The 23,535-nt window shown below is 42.7% G+C and overlaps 1 protein-coding gene across 2 annotated transcripts in view; it reads left to right on the forward strand.

The window, feature by feature from the left end:
- The window catches only part of DMAP1 (DNA methyltransferase 1 associated protein 1), a 674,969-nt gene that overhangs the window by 123,273 nt on the left and 528,161 nt on the right, over positions 1–23,535 (forward strand). For both annotated transcript variants that reach the window (XM_069642317.1, XM_069642318.1), the window contains exon 4: positions 19,299–19,494. In XM_069642317.1, the coding sequence (XP_069498418.1) occupies positions 19,299–19,494 (196 nt within the window). The remainder of the gene's footprint in view (positions 1–19,298; positions 19,495–23,535) is intronic.

Genomic DNA, 23,535 nt, shown 5'->3' on the forward strand with positions numbered 1-23,535 from the left:
GTCTACTGCCCTTCAGAGGGGTGTTCCTATTCGTCACATCTGTGATGCAGCCACCTGGGCTTCAGTACATACCTTTGTACGTCACTACTCCCTCGATTCCATCAGAGGGCAGGATCTAGCCTTTGGCAAGGCAGTCCTATATTCCGCAATTTGATTGGGCATGCTAAATTTGTGTTCTAAAATCTTTTTCCAACCTCCTTGCTTGGTACTGCTTTGGGAGTCTGTCATAGATATGGAATACGTCGGAGGACCCAATCCCCTCAAAGAACAAGTTACTTTCTTACCTGGTGACGTTCTTTCGATGGGATGGTCCGACGACGTATTCCATATCGCTCCCTCCCTACCTTCCCCACTGCAGAATTTCTTTTGCGATTGCAGCTTGCGTTCCGCAAGGCCTTGTGTGTCTGACTGGCAGAATACTGGTGGCACACGTTCTGGGAAAAAACTATAACTGAGGCTATGGGCGTCGTGCGTCCTACTTATCACATCGGGTGACGTCGGAAGAGGTCCTCGGGGACGACGTCATCGACGCAGGACGCAGACGCCGAAGATTTTCCGAAGCAGCACAGCTGTGGACATTACCTGTCATAGATATGGAATACGTCGTCGGATCATCCCATCGAAATAACATTACCAGGTAAGAAAGTAACTTGTTCGTCTAGCTTTTCATGTAACAATTTTATGTCACCCTTTCCTTGCTGAATGCCTGGTGGCAGTGGTTTACTTTTAACTACCGTGGTGTGCTTTTACCGCGGGCTAGCTTCGCAACCGCAGTAAAGCACCCAAGGGTGCCATTTTTGTCAAAATGGGCCCGGTCTTCTTTTTCCGCCATTTCTTTGTGGAAAGGTCCTTCTGAGATTTACTCTGTGCTCCCAACCAGGTTTGGTCCCTTTGTTCGTTTTGCCTTTGACGGGATTCACGAGTGATGCCCGCCTCTGGCTCCAGGGTGTCTGGCGGGGGCAGGAAGCGAGGGAGGTGCCCGACACTCCGTGTGCTTAGTCTCATAGGAGACAGAAATGCACTCTTAGGTGATTGGCCGGCTGGCTGTCCAGCAAGGAGAGCCACCCAGCTGGGTGACTGACAGCTAGGCTGGAATGAATGGGAGAAACCTGCATAAAAGGCGAGGATTTTTGGCTTGGAAGGCAGAGTCGCCCACTGGACGAAGGAATCCGAAGAAGAACTTGGAAGAGACGCCAGCTGCAACTCCTGGACCGCTGGTTTGACCGGTGAAACCCTGCTGCTGTGCTGAAGCTCCGAATTCATCTCGACTAGAGAAGCCCTGCAAGGACGACTTCTCCCCTTGAGTTGGTGGGACCAATCAACTCCACAGTAAGCCACCTGGACATCCTCTCGAAGCTGGTTGAATTTCCACTGCAGTCGCTGCTGGAACCGAAGATCCAGGGAGAGGAACACCAGATTGTGTGCGTTTTAAGTTGGCCAAGAGCTCCAGGAAGATCCTCCGGACTCCCAGGAAGCAGGAGTGACCAGGCCTGAGCCACCTTAACAGAGTGCTGGACCCCAGATGCTTGGAAAGCCCATCTCAACAGCCAAGACTGCAGTGGTGCTATTTGCTTAGACGCGAGGTGCTGAAAACGCGAAGTGCCACTGAATAGAAGTTGGTCCATTTCTTTCGCCTCCCTTTGCAGTGCAGGAGGAGTCCTTGACGTCCTCCCTCTTGTCCCCACGATTGAGCCCCACGACCACAGGATCTGCATAGCTGCACAGGAACAGAAGCCAGCTGGAACCTATTCTTCTAATAGAAGGTACTGTACAGTCTAAGAGAACATACCTCTTGTTGTGTAGCCTCACTTGTTCTCAGTGGGGACTTGTCTTGGTTGCTTTTGTAGAGTTGCTATCAGCTTCTTTACCTCACAAGCCTAATCAGCTTGTGGCCCTACTTTGATTTCTTCTTTTCTACAAAGACCTCTAAAACATTGTGCAAGACGTTTACCTACCTGCAAGAAGTGCTTCAGCTCACCTAGACTTTTGTCCAATTGACTTCGGCCTGTCCTGGCTCCCTGAATGACTCTTCTTACCTCTGACATTGTTTGGTCTTCCGTTCAGGAGGGAGTTAACTTACTTTGCATTGGAGGTTACCAAAAGTATTTACCTGCTTCAGAATATTTGTGAGAGATCTTGTTTTGTTCTAATGACATACTAAGTATTTCCCTAAATGCAACAGTGATATATTAATGTCCACAGTGCCCTAACTATTGTAGTCACCTGAGGGTGTAGGAAGTGTTTGTGTGCCGTCCCAAATGGGTACTTGCTGATTTAGAGAACCTCAGTGTGTATTTTGGAGTGTATTTGTGTTGTTATTATATTGCCCCCTTCTGAAGAAAGCTTACTCAAACTGACTGTTAAATGAATAATTGTTTAATTAAGAAACCTTGTGTGTAAGAGTTCATTTGAATACTTGTCATTGTGAATGTCTGTGTAACTCCCCTACAGCTCATATTGACCCCTCTTGAGATAAGCCTGGCTGCTCAATACGCTATTAACCTGTGTAGTGTAGTATAGACTTATACCAAGGGTTGGGTTCCTATTGCAAGGTGGTCAGGGTTGTTGTACTGCCAACAATCTTGACTAACACAAACCTGGGGGTACTTTCACACAGTGTATGCGCTAAATCTAGAAGTATTTTTTGACACAGCGAATACGTGTATTTTTCACAAAGCAAATGTTTTGAATCTAGGTGTATTTTCACACAGTGGAGGCTCTAAAATCTAGGTGCATCTCTTCACACAGTGAATGTTTTGAATCTAGGTGTATTTTTCACAGAGCAAAGATTTTGCACCTAGATGTATTTTCACACAGTGGATGCTCTAAACTCCAGCTGGATTTCTTCACACAGTTAATGTTTTGAACCTAGGGTGTTTTCACACAGCGTATGCACTAAATCGTGGCTCGGCGCCACGCGGAATCGCGGGCTACTTCCTCGACTCCGCTCTGCATGTTAAACAGTTATATATTAATGGCAGGTTAAGAGGTGACTTATCTTACCTTTTACTTGGGTGAGATCTTGTGGAATAGGGTGAGCACAAGCACGGTGACAATACAGGCCTAGGACGCTGCATTTCATGAAGAGAAATAACTGTGTGTGAGGCCGTTTGAAGCAGCGAACTGCCTTGAAAGTGAGACGGAGACTCCAGTCAGCTATTCCGGGTAACGTGTGGCGTGCGCACCGCCTGTTGGTGGAAATGTTTGTCTCACAACACAGACCAAATCTACTAAATGCATTGGAAACAACACTAAATTTACACATGTTAGTGTTTTCAGGTACTTTTTGACCCTAAAAAAACCCAAATGTGCTAAATAACTATCCTGCTTTCTTAATCGTTCAACTCACAGATTTATATTTAATATGGCATGAAACTGTCTTTTTCTGCATTTAATCAATTCAGAAAGCTCTAATCTTACGTGCTTACTATCAACAAAAGCTCTATAATATTAAGATGGAGACAGGAACGGTCTAGTCCATCATTTACAAAAGACCTCTTTAAATAAATATGGCAACATCTAAAAAACATGGTTAAAGACACTACCTCCACTACTGCCACTAAGCTAAAAAGGCAAAAACGTGATTCACCCACTCCCAACAAAGAAGGTATGCACCCTGCCATGTATGTTAGCATTTTGACCAAAATTAGAGCTTTAAATCCTTTTAGGGAGGCAACCAAAAATAAATTGGAATATAACTGGATGACAAATGGCCCACGTTTGACTCCAGGATATCTGAAGTAAAGCGCAGAGTACTGCGGTAGACATCTGGAATATAGTTGGCAACTTAGAAAACTCGGTTAAAGCACTTCAAGAGCACTCAGAAAAACTGGAAAACAAAAACGGGAGAAACAATCTTCGCATTGTGGGCCTTCTTGAAGGAATTGAAGGCGAGGATACTATTTGGTTCCTTACTAATATGCCATCTAGACTTTTTGATCTCCCCCTTCACTACAACCTAACATTCAAAGATGCTCACAGGATTGGTCCGATATGACCGCAGTCTAACCCCGCGAAGTCTTCTAAAATAAAACCCTTATTTTTGCTCTTCTGGATTTTAAACATGTGCAGCTTATAATGAAATCTCTTTTAATGGAAATAACATATTCTTCTCTCAAGATGTTGCAAATTCTTCTGCCACAAGAAGAAAAGAGCTTCTGGCATCGAGGCCAGCCCTGAAACAACTTAATGCCAGATATGGAATGGTTAATCTGGCATCCTTAAAAGTAACTTTTAAGGTTCAGACTACCTCTTTTGACCATCCTGGTGACTTAAATTTCCTAAAGAACACTACGTAGAGTTTCCTCAACATTTTTACTCTTCTAAGTGCAATTATGCAGGAGCGATGCCTTGGGTGGCCTGGTGTCTCTCGATGCACCATCCTCATTACTGTTCTCTGCCTTCGACATGAGATGTTTTGGCTGTTTCCAGTTAGCCATTTTATTTCATCATACCATTAACAATTATCTACTTTTACTCATCTTCATCTTTTTGCTTGGCATCCCTTTTCCTTTGTCTTCTTTCCCTGTTGATTTTCCTCCCAAGGGTATTGAACTATTTATAATTGATAGAAATGTCATTAAAACTGTTTGGAAATCCTTATATTCATATTATGCGGCCTCTCTATTAATTTCTATTCTAGGTTCATATTGTTTTACATCTGAATCTATGTCTATAAACATATCATCTTGGAATGTTAAAGGTCTTCACAATCCTATCAAAAGACAAAAAGTACCATCATATCTCAATAGAAATAAGCCTTCCATTGCTTGCATTCAAGAAACGCACCCCTCAACATTAGCAGCTGCGAAGCTTAAACTCTAGGTGGGTAAGGTTTTCGCAAGTGTGGAACAGGGTAAGAAAAATGTAATCATTACTCTTTGATTGCAAGATTATTAGCTCAGAATCCGATGATTCAGGCAGATGGGTTCTTTTGAATATTCACTTCCACTCTACTTATGACTTCATTCCAAATGTATATGGTCCCAATGCATCAGATCCTGATGTCTGGAAACCACTTAGAGAGTGTTTACTTCGCTCAAATGTACAAAATCGTATTGCATGTGGGGACTGTAATGAAATAGTGGATCCATTTCTAGACAAAGTCTAAATCTCCTTTTTGAAAATTCTAAACCCCACAAGCAATACCTAAAGTTTATCTCTGAATTAGGCCTTGCTGACGCCTGGCGCCTGCATTACCCGTCGGACATGGAGTATACTTTTCATTCTAGTCCTCATGACTCTTTTTCTAGAATTGAATACATGTTTCTGGTTAACTCCCTAGCTGCCAACCTAATCGATTCCACCATAGAATGTATATCCCTATCTGATCATGCCCCTGTATATATTAAACATAATGACACCCATCCTACTTCTAAATCAAATAGATGGAGATTTAATTCAGCCTTATTAAAAGGGGAAAAATGTGCTCCCTTCCTCACAAAAGCTCACAATAATTATTTTCAGATTAACAAAGCAACAGATACCTCTATACCTAATGGAACTGCTATAAAGCAGTTCTCTGAGGTAAAATAATCTAATAAAGAAAAATAAGGCTTTGAAACACGAATCCGAAGAGATCTTACGAAAGTTAAAAATCCTTCAGAAACAATGTATCTCTAAACCTTCTAAGGAAATTCATCTCAATATAGTACAGCTAAGAATTAACTATAACAAACTTACTGAATACTCATGTGCTAACCTGCTAAAATATACATACATTTTTTTACCAATTTTCCAATAAAAACAGCAAATCCCTAGCTTCCTACCTCAATGAAAGAAGTAGAATCGCAGTAAAAGAAGACCTTGATGGTACTTGAAAATTTGTAGATACATTATCAATGTATTCAGTACATTCTACCATCAATAATATGCCTCAGAGTCCACTTGCAATAACCCTAACATCTCTGCCTTCCTACAGAATATTACATGCTCAAATCATCCAACCTTTAATGTCGGTTCTCTTAATTCACCTATAACACATAATGAAATGATCATGGCTATAGATGGTCTTAAAAAAGGCAAGGCTCCAGGACCGGATGGATTTTCCATTGACCTTTATGCTCATTTCGATTCATTATCTCAAACTCAAAATCGGAAAGTTCCTTCACAGAAGACCTGCTCTTTGCATTCCCTAAACCTAATAAAGTCCCTGAATTGCCACAAAGCTACAGACCAATTTACCTAATTAATACTGACTGCAAAATCTTTGCAAACATTTTAGCAAATAGACTTCTCCCCTTTCTGCCTAAATTAATCAAACAAGATCAGGTAGGCTGTGTTAAAGGAAGACTCTCTGCATCCAACATCAGGATCTTTTTGGATGCTTCAAATGTCTCTGCACCTTCAAGTGAACCCTCTACAGCTGTTGCCTTAGATGCTGAAAAAGCGTTTGGTATAGTTGAATGGGATTACTTGTTTGATGCATTACGATGGCATGGTCTTCATGAAACCTTTATATCCATGATTCATGTTCTTTATTAAAATCCCAAAACCACTATATTTATAAATGGCCAAATGTCTCCCTTTTTCCTTTAGGTAGAGGCACAAGGCAAGGATGCCCCCTTTCTCCTCTATTATTCTCCTCTATTATTTATTTTAGCCCTTGAACCATTTTAAGAAACTATTAGACTTCACACAGTCATATGGTATGTGACGGTGTTCTAAGAAAATCAAATATCTAGGATTGCAAATGTTTCCATCAGTTAAAAATGTCATTGAAGAAAATACTAATATCATATTAACCAAAGTTAAAAGTCTCTTAGACTACTGGTCCCTGTTATGTGTGTCCTGTTGGGGCCACTTGCAATCCATTAAAATGATGATATCCCCGATTATTTTATACATGTTATTTATGCTCCTCTCCCAATTCCAAGTACATTTTTTAAAGACATTGAGTCATGCCTTGCAAAGTTTGTGTGGGTTAAGAAAAAAGAATTTGAGAAAAGTTAGATTTTGAAAGGAATCAAATTTGTGCATCAACTTTTTACTCGAGGCATACCACTAACTTTAAATGAATTTGGAGTGAAATTCGTCACCCCGAAGTCTTTCTATCACAAATATTCACTACTAATAAATGCTATCATAGATAACCTGCAGCTCCTAATCAACATTTTTAGACAAAATTATATGCACATCTACCAGTTTTCAGCCTCCCTCACTTAAAAAGACCTTACTAATGACTTAGCTGAACACCTCCATTGGAAAATTCAGCAGGAACAGCAACAAGACAATTCAGTAACTATTGAAATCTTTGCCTGGCCGACCTCTTGGAAAAAAATCAACCAGAACTGCTTCAGCCAATCTAACCCAAACACTTTTCTTCTTCCGTCATAGAATTTTGATTACCCCATATGTGCTTTTTAAATGTAAAATATCTTTGGATAATAAGTGTTGGAACTGTCGTGATGGTCTAGGATCGTTCAAACATATGTTTTTGAAATGTAAATATACTGCAATATTTTGGAACAATGTATGGCAAATCATTAAATGCATCTTTAAGCTAGAAGATCCCTTTCCATTTGAAGATCCTATATCTTGTTAGTTCTCTATTTCAACATCTTCTAGGTTCCCTTGCTTCCTATTTATTTATGTATTCTAATTGCAGTTCAAGTTATCACAACCAACTGAAATAAAACTGATCTGAATAAAATATGGTGGAATGCCATATGTAATATACATAGAATGGAGGGTTTCTGAGCTTCAACCCCAATCCTATATCACATACGAATTGAAATCGAGAATGTTTATTAACTTCCTTACTTCAAATGATTACTCGATTTCAATCTAATATAATTATTCTTGTTTCTACGAATATCCTTTTCCTATCCTTTACCTCTTTCCTCCTAATCCTCCCCACTCCCTTACTCTGTTTTATACTGTTCGTTTCATCTTCCCTTCCCCTTTAATCTTTAGAAAAACCGCTCTAGTTCTGACCTATACAAAATCTGAATTCAATGCCTCAAATCTTGATATAACATTTTAAGTTCTCCAAGTATTACCATGGTAAAAGCTGTCCTGCATTGTCATTCCTTAATGTACTATGTGTACACATTGCCCTTATGACTTCAAAAAAATGTTAACCCAAAAAATAAATATCTAGGTGTATTTTTTCACACAGTAAATTTGTCTAATCTAGGTTCATTTTCACACAGCAAATGCTTTTATTCTAGGTGTATTCTGCCACATAGTGAATGTATTGTCTCTGGGTGTATTTTCACACAGTGCATTTTTGAACCTAGATTTATTTTTCTCACAGCGTATGTGTGACTCTGGCTGTTTTTTCACACAGCGTAAATTTTGAATCTGCAAATTAGATCTCACAATGTTTTGTGCTGTGTTCTGATAAGCCACTGGATTATGCCTGCCTGCATGACAAACTCTTTGAGGGCAGCCAATGTGTTGCGTCCAGTGATTTGTTGTGGGTTGACATTCTATATAATACTGATGAAGAGTCTACAAATGTCCCTGAGCCCCCTAACAACCGTCAAATATTCTGCATACTCACCCTAAAACACAGAACAACATACTAAATACCTCTCCCACACAAAACAATAAGGCCTTTACAAACCCACAAAAACCTACACACCACACCGATCAGGAAACTGACCCAACCACGCATGCTGCTCACACATCCACACACCAAAACAAGGACATTACAACCCCAAAATACAAACCAGCACACAGTGATTGGTTTTTCCCAACTGGAGCTACCAACAGCACACTAGAGCTCTTGCGATTTTCCCTCTCAATCCCACTAACAAAGCTCCCCAAGCCCTTCTTCCTTTTCTGATCCTCCAGAGCGCCAAGAGACCACGTAAGTGGCAGCAGTGCGCGGTACAAGACCAAATAACATTATTTATATGAAAATGCAAACAACTGAGTCCTTCCCTTTTCTGTCAAAGCCCTCATTTTAGGAGGGTGAATCTTGTCCATAGAAAGTGGAGTCCATTCTAGTCCTTTTAAATTTGGAAAATGTTTACACCCACTGCTTAGCCCTTAGTATAGCTTGTCTGATCGTTGTGCTGAAGTGCCTGCCATGTGCAATGGCTGTATAACCTGTTTCTTTTCTCTAGTGACAGTCAAGCTGACTGTCTTCCATCCTCAGACCGGTTGCTTGGTCAAGAGATCAACACTCCGATATCTCACCAACCGGTCACTAAATTGGTAGGAATTGTGATGTCTTGTTGTTACCCAGGATCCGGTATGCAATTGGACTCTGGATTGTCCAGTGCTTGGCAGACACTCCTGGGCTCTTCTGCACATCTCCCAGCTGGCAATCCACCTATAGGGCTCAGTGCCTCACTAGCTCTTATATTGAGGAATAAATATGGGAGAGGACATGCTGTTAGGCAGAATTGCATGCAGTACCCTCTGGGAACACCACACACTACAGGTGTAAGCAAAAACCAAACTTTGGTATAAGTCTGTACCACATACTTTTTGGTAGCGAGCTGAGCAGTCGGGCTTATCTCAAGAGGGAATGTGAGCTTTAGATGAAGTTACACAGAAGTATCACAATCACAGTGGTTCAAGTAGACACTTCCTCTCAAGGTTTCTTGGTAAAAAATACTTATACGCTTATTTACATTTAATTCAGAAAACATTCACTAGTAGAAATCAACTTAGTATTAAACACCAATACACTACAGTAACAAACTCTAAGTTGTAGAGACAGTTTGCGCTCCCCTGAAAAAGGAGCCAAATGACACTTCAGTTACTTTCAATGGGAATAGAAAGACATAGGTTTGTACAATGGATTAGAAAACACTTCTGTTAGGCAATGCAAAGGTTCAGTGTACCAGGAAGGTCAGTTCAATTCAATAGGCCAGGCCAAAGTTGATACTGTAGTGTTCTTGGATAGGACAGGTAATTTCTGGTAACAAATGGAGAAGTCTTTGTAAAAGTTATCAGAAGTAGTTTAGACAAAAAAGAATGATATGCTGGGTCATAAGCTGATTAGGCCTGCAAGTTGGGAAAGTTTCACAAACTTTCACCGCGAGAGTTAGGATCTCTCAACCGGATGGCAAAGTACCTTAATGTGAAGCAAACAGATGCAGCTGAAGCAAACAGATGCAGCTGAAGCAAACAGATGTAGCTGAAGACGTTGGTTCCTGGCAGTTCCTGCAGATCTCACTGTTCCTGAGCCTTAGTCATGGGGACAAGAGGGAGGACATCGGCCGACTCCTGCGCTGCACGGGATCATCGTTGAAGCAAACAAAATGGAGTTGCTTCAGTTCGAGTAACTGTAGATTCAAGACACGAACTGGTTTCCCTCTCTCTAGTTAAACCATAACCAGCATTGAGAATGGTATCCAGGTGTCTTCTGAGCTGATTGGTCCCACCAACTCAAAGGAAGAAGCCGTCCTTTAAGGAGCTTCTCTGTCGAATGGAGTTATGGCAATTCGGATTTGCAGCAGGGCTTCACCGGGCAAACCAACGGTCCCTTGGTTGAAGCAGCTGTCCTCTTCCAGCTCGTCTTCGGTTCTTTCGTTCCAGTGGTTGACTCTGCCTTCCAGTCCTGGAGACTCACCTTTTTAAACCGTTTTCTCCCATTCATTCCAGCCTAGCTGTCACTCACTCAGCCGGGTGGCTGTCCTTGCCAGACAGTCAGCCAGCCAATCAGGTCAGAGTGTATTTGGGTCTCCTAGGAGACCAATCACAGGGAGTTTCAGGCACCTCCCTCACTTCCGGCCCACCCCAGACACTCAGACGCCAAGGGCGGACTTCAGTCCTGAAGCCCGCCAAAGGCTCATGAACAAAGGGACCAAACCTGGTTTGGCGCACAAGAGTTAAACACCAGAAGGACCTTTCCACAAAGAAACGGCGAAAAAAGACTACCAGAGTCTGTTTTTACAGAGGGGTCTTGGGTGCCATATTGAAAAACATGGCGGCTCCGATTTTTAGATACCAGTGTTCGCGGTCGGGAAAAATCATGGTAGTTCATTATAAAACCGGTGCCACCAGCCATTTCAATAGGAAAGGGTAGCTTTTGACAGCTACATGAATGTTTGGACACAGGGGATACTAAGTAAACCCTCCAGCACGCTATAGGAAGATAGTGTGTGCTGGGACTATGAATTTAAAAAGACTAGTAAAGTCAATTTACATTCTCTGGGGAACAGTAGTTCATCCCAGAGAAGGTATTACAACCTTGGGAAGTCCAAAGGACATCCCTCTGCCACTGCACTAAATGTGCTGTGTGACACAACAATGAAAAGATGATCCCTTTGGAGTTATCTAAAACGCCACAATCAAAGAACACATTAGTAAAACACACATCAAACTACATGAGAGATTGGGAAAAAAGGCTCAAACTCTCTCCAGGAAAAAGTCCTCAGAATCCAGCAAAGTTGCTGGGGTTCTCTAAGGTAAAGGGAATAAGCACATTTGAGAATTCTCCCTAACAAATGCCAGGAAAGAACAAAATCAGTACGAAGACCAGAGAATGGAGCGAAACCATACAATCTATAGTCTTGCTCTCTTCTCTGCCATGCGCAGTGTGACGCCATCCCAAGAATGGATCTAGAGAGAGGGATGACTACTTGAATGGAGAAACAATGCATTTGGAGACTTGAAGTTGAAGAAGTGGAGTTGAGAATTGCTGAATAGAAAATATGTGCCTTGAGAATTATTGACGGGATCAACATTGCGTGCTGGGAATGGAAGTCTGAATTCCTAGAAACTTCGGAGATGAAAAATGTTTTGTACTGGAAATGGAAGGTCCTGGGACCTCGAAGTGGACACTGTGGCACATTGGGAAGTGAAGCCCAAGATCCCAGATACTTCTACGGAAGACACTTGTCGGGAGAGTCATCGCCTGCACCGGATTGAAGTTCAAGTTCCCGTCCAAATTAAAAAAGATACGGTAAGAACGTTGACCTGTGACCATTTGCAGCTACTAGAAACAGACAAAAACGCTTGTTAAATGCAATATTAAATACAATATTTAAACTTTGGTCAAAAGACGTCTTTTCAAGAAACTGCCACAGATGTTTGACCTGGCAAAACCCCAAACATATCTCATACTCCACAAAACACTTGCTTACAATCTTAAATGCTATTGAACACTTGTCACCGGACACCGAAAAATGTCTTCAGTTAGTTTTTCTGTATTGAAAGTAAAATAAAGTATTGCACGATTCAAAGGCGCAGGAATATATCTTTGCAAGTGAAGCAGCCCTCCGCAAGCACATCAGGGGTGGTGTGCCATCTTAAGGGGCCCCATGGCTGAATATATTAGCATGCATCAGTTCTTGAGTCGGTGATCTGCACTTTAGAACATCCATGGACAGATGACCAGGCCCCTGAAACAATTGGTTACAGCCAGAAGGGAGGAGGAGAGGATGGACAGGGCAGGTTTGGGTTGAACCTGAAGATGGTCGCATTACCACCACCAAAAATGCATAGGCTAAAAGCACTAGAGGTAGACTGGTCTACAGTTCCACCTCCTTTCAAATAGGAATTTAAGAATTATAAAACTGGTTGGTATTGTGGAGATGGAGTGTATATAACTTGTATGGTACTTTTTTCACACACAAACCTAGGGGTTTGGTATATGGCCATAATCCACCCCAGTCCCTCCAGATTAGGCGGAAGGCGGGAATTAACATGTATTGGTTTCTAGATCCAAAAAGGAAGTGCACGAAAGAGCACTTTAGTTACTACAGAGCAGTATCCACCCACGAGCGCGACCTCCGAATTCGCAGCAGCAGAGCGATAGGGCAGGTGCTTTATACCTATACCCAGATGCATTGTATTTCTGCCTGCAGCGGCTTTCACTTTGAGTCTCCTGGGCTCCTTCGGGGTATTCAAAGTGAAAACCGCTGCATGCAGAAACACAACACGGTTGTGTTTCGAAATGCTGCTGTGTTTCACACTACGGCGGCTTTCGCTTGGAGTATCCAAGCGAAAGCTGCCGAAGTGAGAAATGCAACGTTGTTGTATTTGTAAATGCAGCAGTATTTACAAATACAACAACATTGTTATTTTGACTGGGGCGGCTTTCGCTTGGAGTCTCCGCGCGAAAGCCGCCACAGTCAGAAATACAGCGTTGTTGTATTTATGATTTCTGTGGTTTACCAACCACAGCAATCACAAATTCAACAGTGTTGTATTTGTAATTGCTGCACCTTTTGCTTTTTGCCTTCATTTGACGTTTTCTGTGCTTGCCTGGACTTGGGGAGCACCAAAAACGTAAAATGAAAGTGAAGGAAGCCTCCTCAGCTCTGGTTGAGCTCTGCTCTGGCTGCAGTAAGTAGTAGGGGGCTTTTGCTGCTTGTTTAGCGCCACCAGGGCAGAGCTTAACATGAGCTGAGCAGGCTGCCTGAAATGGCAAAATGGATGCTCCCATGTAAACGTTTTGAGCCTCGTTTGCTCAAATGTTTACATAGGAACTTTCATTAAAAATATGTTTGTTTGTTTGTTTTGGATTATTGCCCATCTTTTAAAGCAGTAATATTTTTGAGCGCACTATTCCTTTAAGGACAACCAACATTGGACCTTTCTAAGTGTAGCTAGGCTGTACAGCCAGCTGTGCTTGGTATGTAACCATTATGGGTGAAGTGCTAGAGGGACAAATGTTAGCTAGCAGGCAGATGAGAGGTAGATTAAGAGGGTAACACAGATGCAAGTAGGTAGGCATTTAGTTTGGTTTCGAACAAATCTGTGTGGACTGTTTCTCAGATGTTTGAGGGAAGAGAATTCCATGCTGGTGGACCAAGAAGAGAGAGCGGAAGCGAGAGGAAGCACATGGAGGGTGAGGAGGCAGAGCAGTATTTATGGGAAGGCTTGTACAGTTGGATAGAGAAGGATAGATACAGTGGTGAGTTACCGTGGCTGGATTTGTGAACTAGATCTCCTCTTCCTAGAATAGGAGTCCGACATCCAACATGGATGAAGGTGTTACGCGTGAGAAGAAAGGCAAGTTGTGTACATCTGGAAAATGCTCGAAAGTAGAAATGCAAGCTGAGAGATTGCTTTGCTCGAGTCAACTTTTTCAATACCAGGATCTGGTGCGTTTATGGTTATTCTGAGGTATTCAGTAAATAGTCCAGTGAGGCTGTGTCTCCCTAATTATCATGAGCCTGCCCCTTTTTGTAATGTTTTTAGATGTAGAAGGGATTGGCAATCTGTAGCTCTCCTGATGTTTTGCCCTGCTATTAAATGCCTATTGCCCCTCACCATTGGCTATCCTTGCTAGGGTTGATGGGTAGTAGTTGTAGGGCAACACTTGTCGAGAGCCACATGCCGTCTACCACCCAGGATGATCATAATTCATGATTGAGTGGAAGTTTGGGAGGCTACTGATTATTATGTGGTTCTCTATACAGGTACCTGGCAAGAGGAGAAGAAAGACGTTGTGTGAAGCCATTCTGGTATGATGAACACAAGATAGTGCTTTCCAAAGGCTTGGGTGTGGCTGAAGTTAATTACTGTAAATTCAAAGAAGAGGCTCCAGAGAGCTGGGGATTGGCAGCCACAAAAGTAGCAGGTTCACAAAGGTGCCATAACTGCAGGCACCAGATCTCCCGAGCGGAGAATAGCATGAAATCAGACTATCTGCAAAGAATTGCCCCCACCCCAAGAACAACCCCAGCACTTTTGTAAACCTCTCCTTTGAGATGGGTAAATGTTCAGTGTGCCCTAGCCCCTGTACATCTTAGGGTACATATTTTCTTGTGCCTTGTAAAGTCCTCTGCTGGCACTTGTGCCCAGGTAGCCCAAAGGAAAATATGAGACAGCACTAGAGTACCTGCAGGATTCCAGTGTTCACAGTAGCTTCGCAATGAGAAGATTATTCCAGGGATTTGGAAAGGATTTTTCAGATTGTTATAAGTGGTGAAGGTTAAGGGCGAGTGACGGTTATGGGCTTCCTGGAGTTGAGCAGATCCTTTTACTGTGTTTAGCACACTCCTCTTAAACACACTGAGAAGACTGTGGGGAATCTGACGCGAAGAATTGCCTACGGAACTGCCCAAGTACCTGAAGACATGCCCTTGGCCAATGGAACTCTCTGGAGGGCAATCAGCGAAATGTTTATTCAGTGCTTCCAGCTGTGGCCATGCAGGCAACCAGGAGAAATTAATGCAGCTCTGCAAAAGGTAGGTCTGAAGCAATAGTGAAAATGTAGACTGATTGGGCAAGGACATCGCAACTGAATCAGTCATTGGAGGCTGATTACAGTTTAAGTTGGTCTAAAGAAGAAAGCTAAGGTGTCTAAGTCCAATTTCAATAAAAGCGTTATTAATTTCAAATTAACAATGTAATTTAATATCTTTGAATGCTAGTTAGCATATAACTTTCAGCCACAAAAGCAACCTAAAGTAATATTAAGAGAATAGAGGTTGTCTTGGGATTTCCCCTTGTATACAAATTGTATAAAAGCAGTAGGTAATTTAGATAGTGGTGAATGATGTGTTTTGAAGTCCAGATGGATTTAGAATTTTAGGGAGCGAATAAAGGACGCATGGCAAAAAGAAGTAGGAATTTGAAATTATTGAAAAAGGTTGTTCAACGGTGTAGACGTTGGTGACCACACTGACCAGAAGTATTTGCATCAACAAAAACGAGGTTACTCTTCCACAGATAGAGAAACAATGTTAGCAGAGGTTTTTGGACCGAACACAAAAGTAGCTTGCAGATTTTATTTACCTTTCCAAAAAAATGTTTTGTGCTTTTTGATAATGTGCCTATTAGACGTTATTGTAGTCGAGTTTTATAAGTAACTGTTTATTGGTCTTTTATTGTTTCTTATTTCCTTAAAAAAAAAAATCAAGGGCTGCAGTCGATAAACTATAAATTGGGGACTTGGGAGAAAAATTCGGAAAATCTCCTTCGCTGAAAGTGCAAAAACCACTGAGCTGCCTTCCACCAGGAGTGGCAGAATGCTGTTAAGGGATCAGCGTGATACTGATGGTTCTAAGTGCCCAGGTAGCCGAAAGAGGGATGTACTTGATGGAGTATCCTCCGTCTAGATTTGGGGCCTTTGGAGACTGGTTCTTTCATCCCATAATCCTAATATGCCTGTATTGACACTGGCAAACAAGAACATTTCTTGGTCATGGCGCTACTTTAAGTCCACCCACCACCAGCTATTTGTACATGATTGCTGGAAAGCAGAGCATTTATCCATACCTACTTGGAGTAGCTAGTGTCTCAATTTTGATTTCTATGTGTTCGTTTTATAAATCAAACCACAAGTGATCATTTGCACATATTTCATGCATAGTGTTATTTGGGAGGAATCGGACGTTTTGGATGAATTATTGAAGCGATGGAACGCCACCCCTTTGTCCGAATGCTCTAAAACAATCAGTTCTAAATATTAATTGATGGTGCTTAGTGGTTAAAATACATGCCTGAAATATGTGAATTTTTCAGTTAGGTTTTTCTGCATACGTCTTCGTAGAATCCTTGAATCTCTTGCCTTGTGCTGGTTGCGATGTAGTGTACAGCGAGTGAATACCTTCGATCTTGTCTCTGCTTTTCATTCAGACATCTATGTGCATTTTAAAATACAAAATGGTAAAATGCTTACCTTTTCTAAATGATGTACCATTTTTACATTTTGCCTCTTCCTGAAATGATGGTTTTAAACTGTTAGGGAGAATTTTAATTTCTGTGCTAATTCCCTTCCACCTTCGAGATCCCAAGCTCTTTTGCTGGATTTAGGACCTTTTTAATGTTAACTCCTGAGTGAGTGGGACCTTTTTCTCACTCCCTGTGTTTTTCCCTGACTGGGATTTTGTTTTCACAGAGTCTGACAAACTCCATAGGCATCTGCTTTTTGTATAGTGACACACAACACCCTCTGTGTTGTGTCACTGAGCAATCCATTGGATTACTCTTAAGGTTTAAATATCTTTTCTTGGATAAACTACTGTTTCCAAGAATAGTAAGGGGAAATTGATCTTCCTTTTTTACTTTGTAGGTCCAGAACACACCATTTTATGTGGAGTGCTGGGGGTTACCTAGTAGCCCCTTATCCTACTTTCTCATGTAACCTTTTTTGTTACCCTCACTACTTTAAATGGCTGATGGCAGTGGTTTAATGTGTACTACCAGTGTGCATTTTTACTGCAGGCTGAACCCTCAGCTGCAGTACAGCACCCATGGGTTACCATTTTGTCAAAATGGCCCATGTCGTCTTTTTTTCACCATTTTCTGTTTGGTAGGTCTTTCTTGGCTTTTACTCTGTAAGTTGAGACAGGTTTGAGCCCTTTGTGAATTTTGTCTTTAGCGGGCTTCAGACCTGAAGCCCGCGCCCGGCTCCAGTGTGTCTGAAAAGGACAGGAAGTGAGGGAGGGCCCTGAAACCCCCCTGTTCTTTGTCTCTAGGTGTGCCTGAGTGAAACCTGTCCTGATTGGCCGGCTGGCTGTCCTCAAAGGACAGCCACCCTGCTGAGTGATTGACAGCCTAGGGCTGAGAATGAATGTGAACGAGCTTAAAAGGCGAGATACTTGGGACTACAGGCAGAGTCGACCACTGGAAGAAACATCAGAAGAAGAAACTGTGCAGAGAAGCCTGCTGCAACCACCTGGACCTCAAAGTGCCTGAGGAAGCCCTGCTGCTGTGCTGACCTCCTTTTTCAAATCGACAGAGAAGCTCCGGATGTAACGACTTCTCCCCTTGGGCTGGTGGGACCAACTAGCTCAGAGATGAACTCCGCTTTGGCTCAACCCCCGACTTGCTGTGCCTCTCCAATGCTGCAGCAGCCCAATACCAGGGGTTGAGTGTCCATTATCGAGTGCAATGTCTTCCGAGGAATGAATCTGGCCAATAGCTCCAGGAGCCTCCTAAGGACCTACCAGGAGCTGGAAATCATGCTCCAGAGTCCCTTCACCAGAGTCCAGGACTGAGGCAGCAACGAAAGTCCAACCAGGGATATTCGTTTTCCATCAGTGCTGTTTGAAAGGTGCTGAAACCAAGAAGAGCCGCTGAATCCAAGAAAATCCGTAGCTGACGAAGTCCTCTCCCGAGTGCCAAGTCCTCCCTCTTGTCCCCACAACTGAGGCCCAGGAACAAGGGTCTGCTTGGCTGTAGCAAGGAGGAATCCAGCTGGAACACTTTCTTCAAACCAGAGTTGCTGTGGGGGCTTGGGGTACTTACCTTATTGCCATAAATCGTGCTTTCTCACTCGAAGTGCAATGGCTTAACTTCTGGAGTTGATCTCTACTCGCTTGCACAGTCCTAACAGCTTGTGTTCCACCGGTGATTTTCTTGACCTATCTGACTTTGTGAAATACTTGATTCAAGAAGTGCATCAGAAATATTGACTTGGTCCATTTGACTTTGGCTGTCCTGGCTCCTTAAAAGCACTCTTCTGAATCTATTGGCTTTGGTAATGCTTGTCCCCTCATAGGTTGTAATTTGTTGAACACTTTTACTGCTGGGAAAGGCTTACCTAGAATGTATTAGAGGATTCAGACTGTCTTCACATTATAAGAACGTATGTTCTAACCTTCCTAATTCTCTAACCCTTGCTTCCTGAAACCAAGAGTCTCAAAAGTATATTGGTGTTTCGGATAAATGCAATACTATCCTTGTTAATGAAGTCATTTGAGGGTGTCGGAAAAATGTATTAACATGACCAAAAACTATTCACCAACTTTATTGAGTTTGTAAAGTGAGTCCAAAGTTTGCTTGACTGTTAGAAACAATTGCCTTTTTTATTAAGAATGCTTAACTAAAACTGATGTAAAAATAAATATTTTTAACTGAAGCCTTGAGAGTGCAAATGTTACTTGGTTACTTGTATTGACTGATTTCATCTGTACAGCTCTATAGCTCACATTTACCCCTCTTGAGATAGGCCTGGCTGCTCAGTCACACTACCAACTTGTGTAGTACAGACCTATACCAAAAGGTGGGCTATCTAATACCAAGCAGATATGTCTTGTGCAGTCTCACCCAGTGTGACTGCACCAATTCTTACCTAACATAAACCTGAATTGAATCCTCTTGTTTGCAAGATCTGTTATAGCCACTAGATGGTAACTCGAAGAATGGGGTCGTCCTCAGAGGATCTGGAAAGATTACCCTATGGTCCTTCCTCTTTCCCCCAACCAATGCCCAAATCCGTCATCATCAATGCTTATTGTCTCCTTGATAAACAGGAAATAATACTAGTGCGCTATTTTTAATGCTAGGTTATATAATTTAAAAGGCGTGTGACAGTCCTAATGCTAGTTGAAGAGCAAAGACATCGCTGGAGACTGACTGGGTCGGATTGTGTTAAAACGTGTAGTGTTATTGTTTGTTTGAAATGTGTTCCTGAAATGTACCTTTTAAAATTGAAGGGATGCGCCACCACTGCTGCCAAGTGACACCACACATGGATACCGCACTGTGAAAGCAAAGCTGGGCTGCAAAAAGGTGCGTCCATGGAAGTGGATGCCCTTTGCTAACCCTGCTAGGAAGGATGGGGCTCTGTTCTACCACTGGAGGCGAGCGGCTGAGGAAGGCAAGGACTATCCATTTGCCCGGTTTAATAAGGTAAGGGATGGTTGAGGACAGAGTTTGGATATAAAAGTGATGCATGGAATTGGTCCTCCTGGTTTTACCAACTGTTAAATGCTCTTGAGGTCGGTTAATGCTTTTTTGCTTGTGGTTGCTGCCAGGCATCTAACTCATGGTATTAATATTTCAATTTTTTTACGTATGTAAGATTTTTGACATTTTATGCTTCAGAGCTATGTTAGGGTGCAATGCGATTGGAATTTTGTGTTTTCCTCTTCTGCCAAACACGAAGTTAATTTCATGATGCTCAAACAAGAAAGCGGTAATTCACATTACTAGTATAGTTGAAGATGATTGCAGTGTCACACTGTTGACTATGTTATGGTAGTAGTAATATTTATTCATTCGGATTTCTCCACTAAACCACATACAATAGTGTATACAATATAATCAATGCCATGATTGATTTTTCATTTAGCAGCATACAACTCATTTAAAAGAAAATTCCAAACAATCTGTCCTCGTACAGAGTAAGATGCAACAAACAAGATATTCAAATACACAGAAATTTAATAAAATGGAGAGAACAAGCGGATAGAATTGCAGGGGCCAACTTCTAGCTAAAAAGTCCCAATGAAGAAGTGATTCCCTTACAGTTAGGCAACATTGTATGCAGTACCCTTTGGTAGCACTACAACAGCCCTGACCTCCTGGCAATAGGAACCCACCCTTTGGTATAGGTCTGTGCTACACAGGTTGGTAGCGTGTTGAGCAGCCAGGCTTATCCCAAGAGGGATCAATGTGAGCTGTTTGGGAGTTACACAGAGATTCACAGTGAAATATTCAAATAAACTCTTACACACAAGGTTTCTTGATTTAAACAATGATTACATTATTTAACAGTTTGACTAAGCCTTCTTCAGAAGGGGCAATATAATAGTAACGCACAAATACATTCCAAAATACACACTCTTAGTTTCTCTAAATCAGCAAGTACCCATTTGGAATGGCGCACAGACATTTCCCACACCCTCAGGGGACTTCAATAGCTAGGACACTGTGGACATTAATATATCACTTTTGCATTTTGTCAAAGAAAAAGGTAATTAGAACAAAACAAGAGATCTCATAAATATTCTGAAGCAGGGAAGTACTTTTGGTAACCCCCAGTGCAAAGTAAGTTAACCCCTTCCTGGAAGGAAGACAAAACACAATAACAGAGGGAAGAAGAGTCATTCAGGGAGCCAGGCCAGGCCAAAGTCAATTGGGCAAAGGTCTAGGTGAGCTGAAGCAATTCTTGCAGGTAGGTAAAAGTATTGCACATTGTTTTAGAAGTCTTTGTAGAAAAGAAGAAATCAAAGTAGGGCACCAGGCTGATTAGGCTTGTGGGGTAAAGAGGCTGATAGCAACTCTACAGAAGCAACCAAGGCAAGTCTCAGCTGAGAACAAGTGAGGTTACACAACAAGAGGTAAGTTCTCTTAGACTGTACAGTACCTTCGGTTAGAAGAATGGGTTCCAGCTGGCTTTTGTTCCTGTGAAGCTCTGCATTCCTGTGTTCCTGGGCCTCAGTCGTGGAGACAAGAGGGAGGACGTCTGGAGGACTCCTGCACTGCAACGGGACGGTCGACGACAGAAAAGGACCAACTTCTATTCAGTGGCACTTCGCGGTTTCAGCTCCTCCCATTTAAGCAAATAGCATACTGCAGACTTTTGGCTGTTAGTCTTTCCTTGCAGCACTCTGTTGAGGTGGCTCAGGCTCGGTCAGTCCTGCTTCCTGGGAGTCTGAAGAATTTCCTGGAGCTCTTGGCCAACTTGAAAGCAATGCACACGATCTGGTGATTTTCTCCCTGGCTCTAGGGTTCCAGCAGCAACTGCAGTGGAATTACAACCAGCTTTGAGATGATGTCCAGGCGGCTTACTTTGGAGTTGATTGGTCCCACCAACTCAAGCGAAGAAGTCGTCCTTGCAGGGCTTCTCTAGTCGAGGCGAATTCAGAGCTTCAGCACAGCAACAGGGCTTCACCGGGCAAACTAACGGTCCAGGAGTTGCAGCAGGCATCTCTTCCAAGTTCTTTATCGGATTCCTTCGTCCAGTGGTCGACTCTGCCTTCCAAGCCAAAAAGCCTCGCCGTTTATGCAAGTTTCTCCCATTCATTCGCAGCCTAGCTGTCAGTCACCCAGCAGGGTGGCTGTCCTTGCCGGACAGCCAGCCGGCCAATCACCTAAGAGTGCATTTCTGTCTCCTAGGAGACTAAGCACAGGGATTTTCAGGCACCTCCCTCGCTTCCTGCCCCCGGAGCCAGAGGCGGGCTTCACTCGTGAATCACGCCAAAGGCAAAACAAACAAGGGGAACAAACCTGGCGCGCAGAGTAAATCTCAAGAAGGACCTTTCCACAAAGAAATGGCGAAAAAAGAAGACTGTGGCTGTAAGTCTAGAAACAACCATAAGCAAGTATAGAAGGTATATTATGTTGGCCGAAAGCCAATCGCATCGTATGCCCTACATCGCCAACACAGAGTCGTCAGTATAACCATAGGGCGTCCATCTTGTGTAACATCCGCCATTTGCTTTCTCTTCCTTTCTGTTAAACGCTTTGCAAAATGTATTTTATTCTGAAAGCTCATACATGGTGCAAGGCCACAGTCTACATGTTGAGAGATCGGCCCAGACAGAAATGCCAAACAGTACAGAAATACATTGTTTTCCTCCCTCACAAGTCCTTGAAGGTGAGTAGAGGAGGCATTTAATCAGCGGCCTAGGTGCCGGCTTGTCTCGCTAGAACTGTAGAAACAGGCATTTAAACATGAATTATACTTTCCTAGCGGCCCCCCTTCAGGACTCTTCCTTAGATCAGGCTGACCCCCTGGTTCACGAATAGAAACCAGTAGATAACATGCTGTGGAATGTGTCTATCCCGCAAACTCAGTATCCTTGCCGAACAAGTGCTTTGTTCTTCATGACAAAGAACTATGTCTGCAGACTGCAACTGTTGCTAAAATGAGTATAATAGATTAGTAAGAAGCTTGTCATAATGTGTCTCATTTGTCATAATTGTCAATTACCGAACCCTAGCCCGAGAAGATACATTATGGGCGGTTTTGATGTGTCACAAAAAGATTGTATGATTACATGTTTGTATATATGATACTGTTGTATGATGTTCACTCACTTGCGTCTCAGGAGGTCTGGGTGACCTACGTTGCGAGACGTTAGACCCAGTCGGCCGACTGAGCATATGCTTTCTTTGCAATAAACCCTAGTACTTGGAAATCGAGCCTCGTGTCTGTCGTATCACTAGTATATGGTGATTATGTCTTGTTTCCATATGCGGAGGGTCTTCAGGGCCTAGCATAAAATGGCGCCCGAATAGGGACCCTCCCCCTTTTGCTTCATCGTATACGTTAAGTTTGACGAAGGCGAAAACGAATCGAGGACGAGGCCGTCGAGCCGGGATCGAAAGGTGTTCTGGGCCCCCATGTGAAAGTGATGAGACTCCTTTGCAGATCTGTACACAGCCGATCCCTGATCGACGAGCAACATCCAGAGAGCATGGAGGTGAGGGTCCCAAAACGAGGCAGATTGAGCCAGATCCGCTGTCACGACGATTCTTGGTTGCGTCTGTATACGTACGATTTGCGTCTTGAGTGACGAACTGATTGAGCAGGTGAGTCGTGCCCTGATTCTTAATTACCCTGATATTGATCGAGTGTTGTTCTTGCGAGATCAAACGCCCAGGGTAAGGTACAAGGTTAAGATCAATCATGCCTGGGAAATTGTCTTCCTGTCTAGTGGGAGTTTTCCGCTGTGGTAGACAATCTTTGGAAACTGGCCAAGGTGCGCCGCCCGTAGGGTCGTCAGCGTTTGAAATGTATGTGAAGTATGGAATATGGGCAATAATGTTTAAGGCAATTTGGCATAGGCAGAGCCGACATGTAGAAGACTTGCAGTGGCCTAACGATAGGACTTTTGAATTGGCACGCATAGACCACTTAGAATCAGTATTGCTACGCAAGAAAGCATTCCCAGCAGCATTCAATGTCGTGAGATTGGAGGAAGGAAGCTAATCTCTGTTTAA

The sequence above is a fragment of the Ambystoma mexicanum genome, chromosome 1q, assembly GCF_040938575.1.
Source record: "Ambystoma mexicanum isolate Mex_15411 chromosome 1q, UKY_AmexF1_1, whole genome shotgun sequence".
NCBI classification, from domain to species: domain Eukaryota; kingdom Metazoa; phylum Chordata; class Amphibia; order Caudata; family Ambystomatidae; genus Ambystoma; species Ambystoma mexicanum.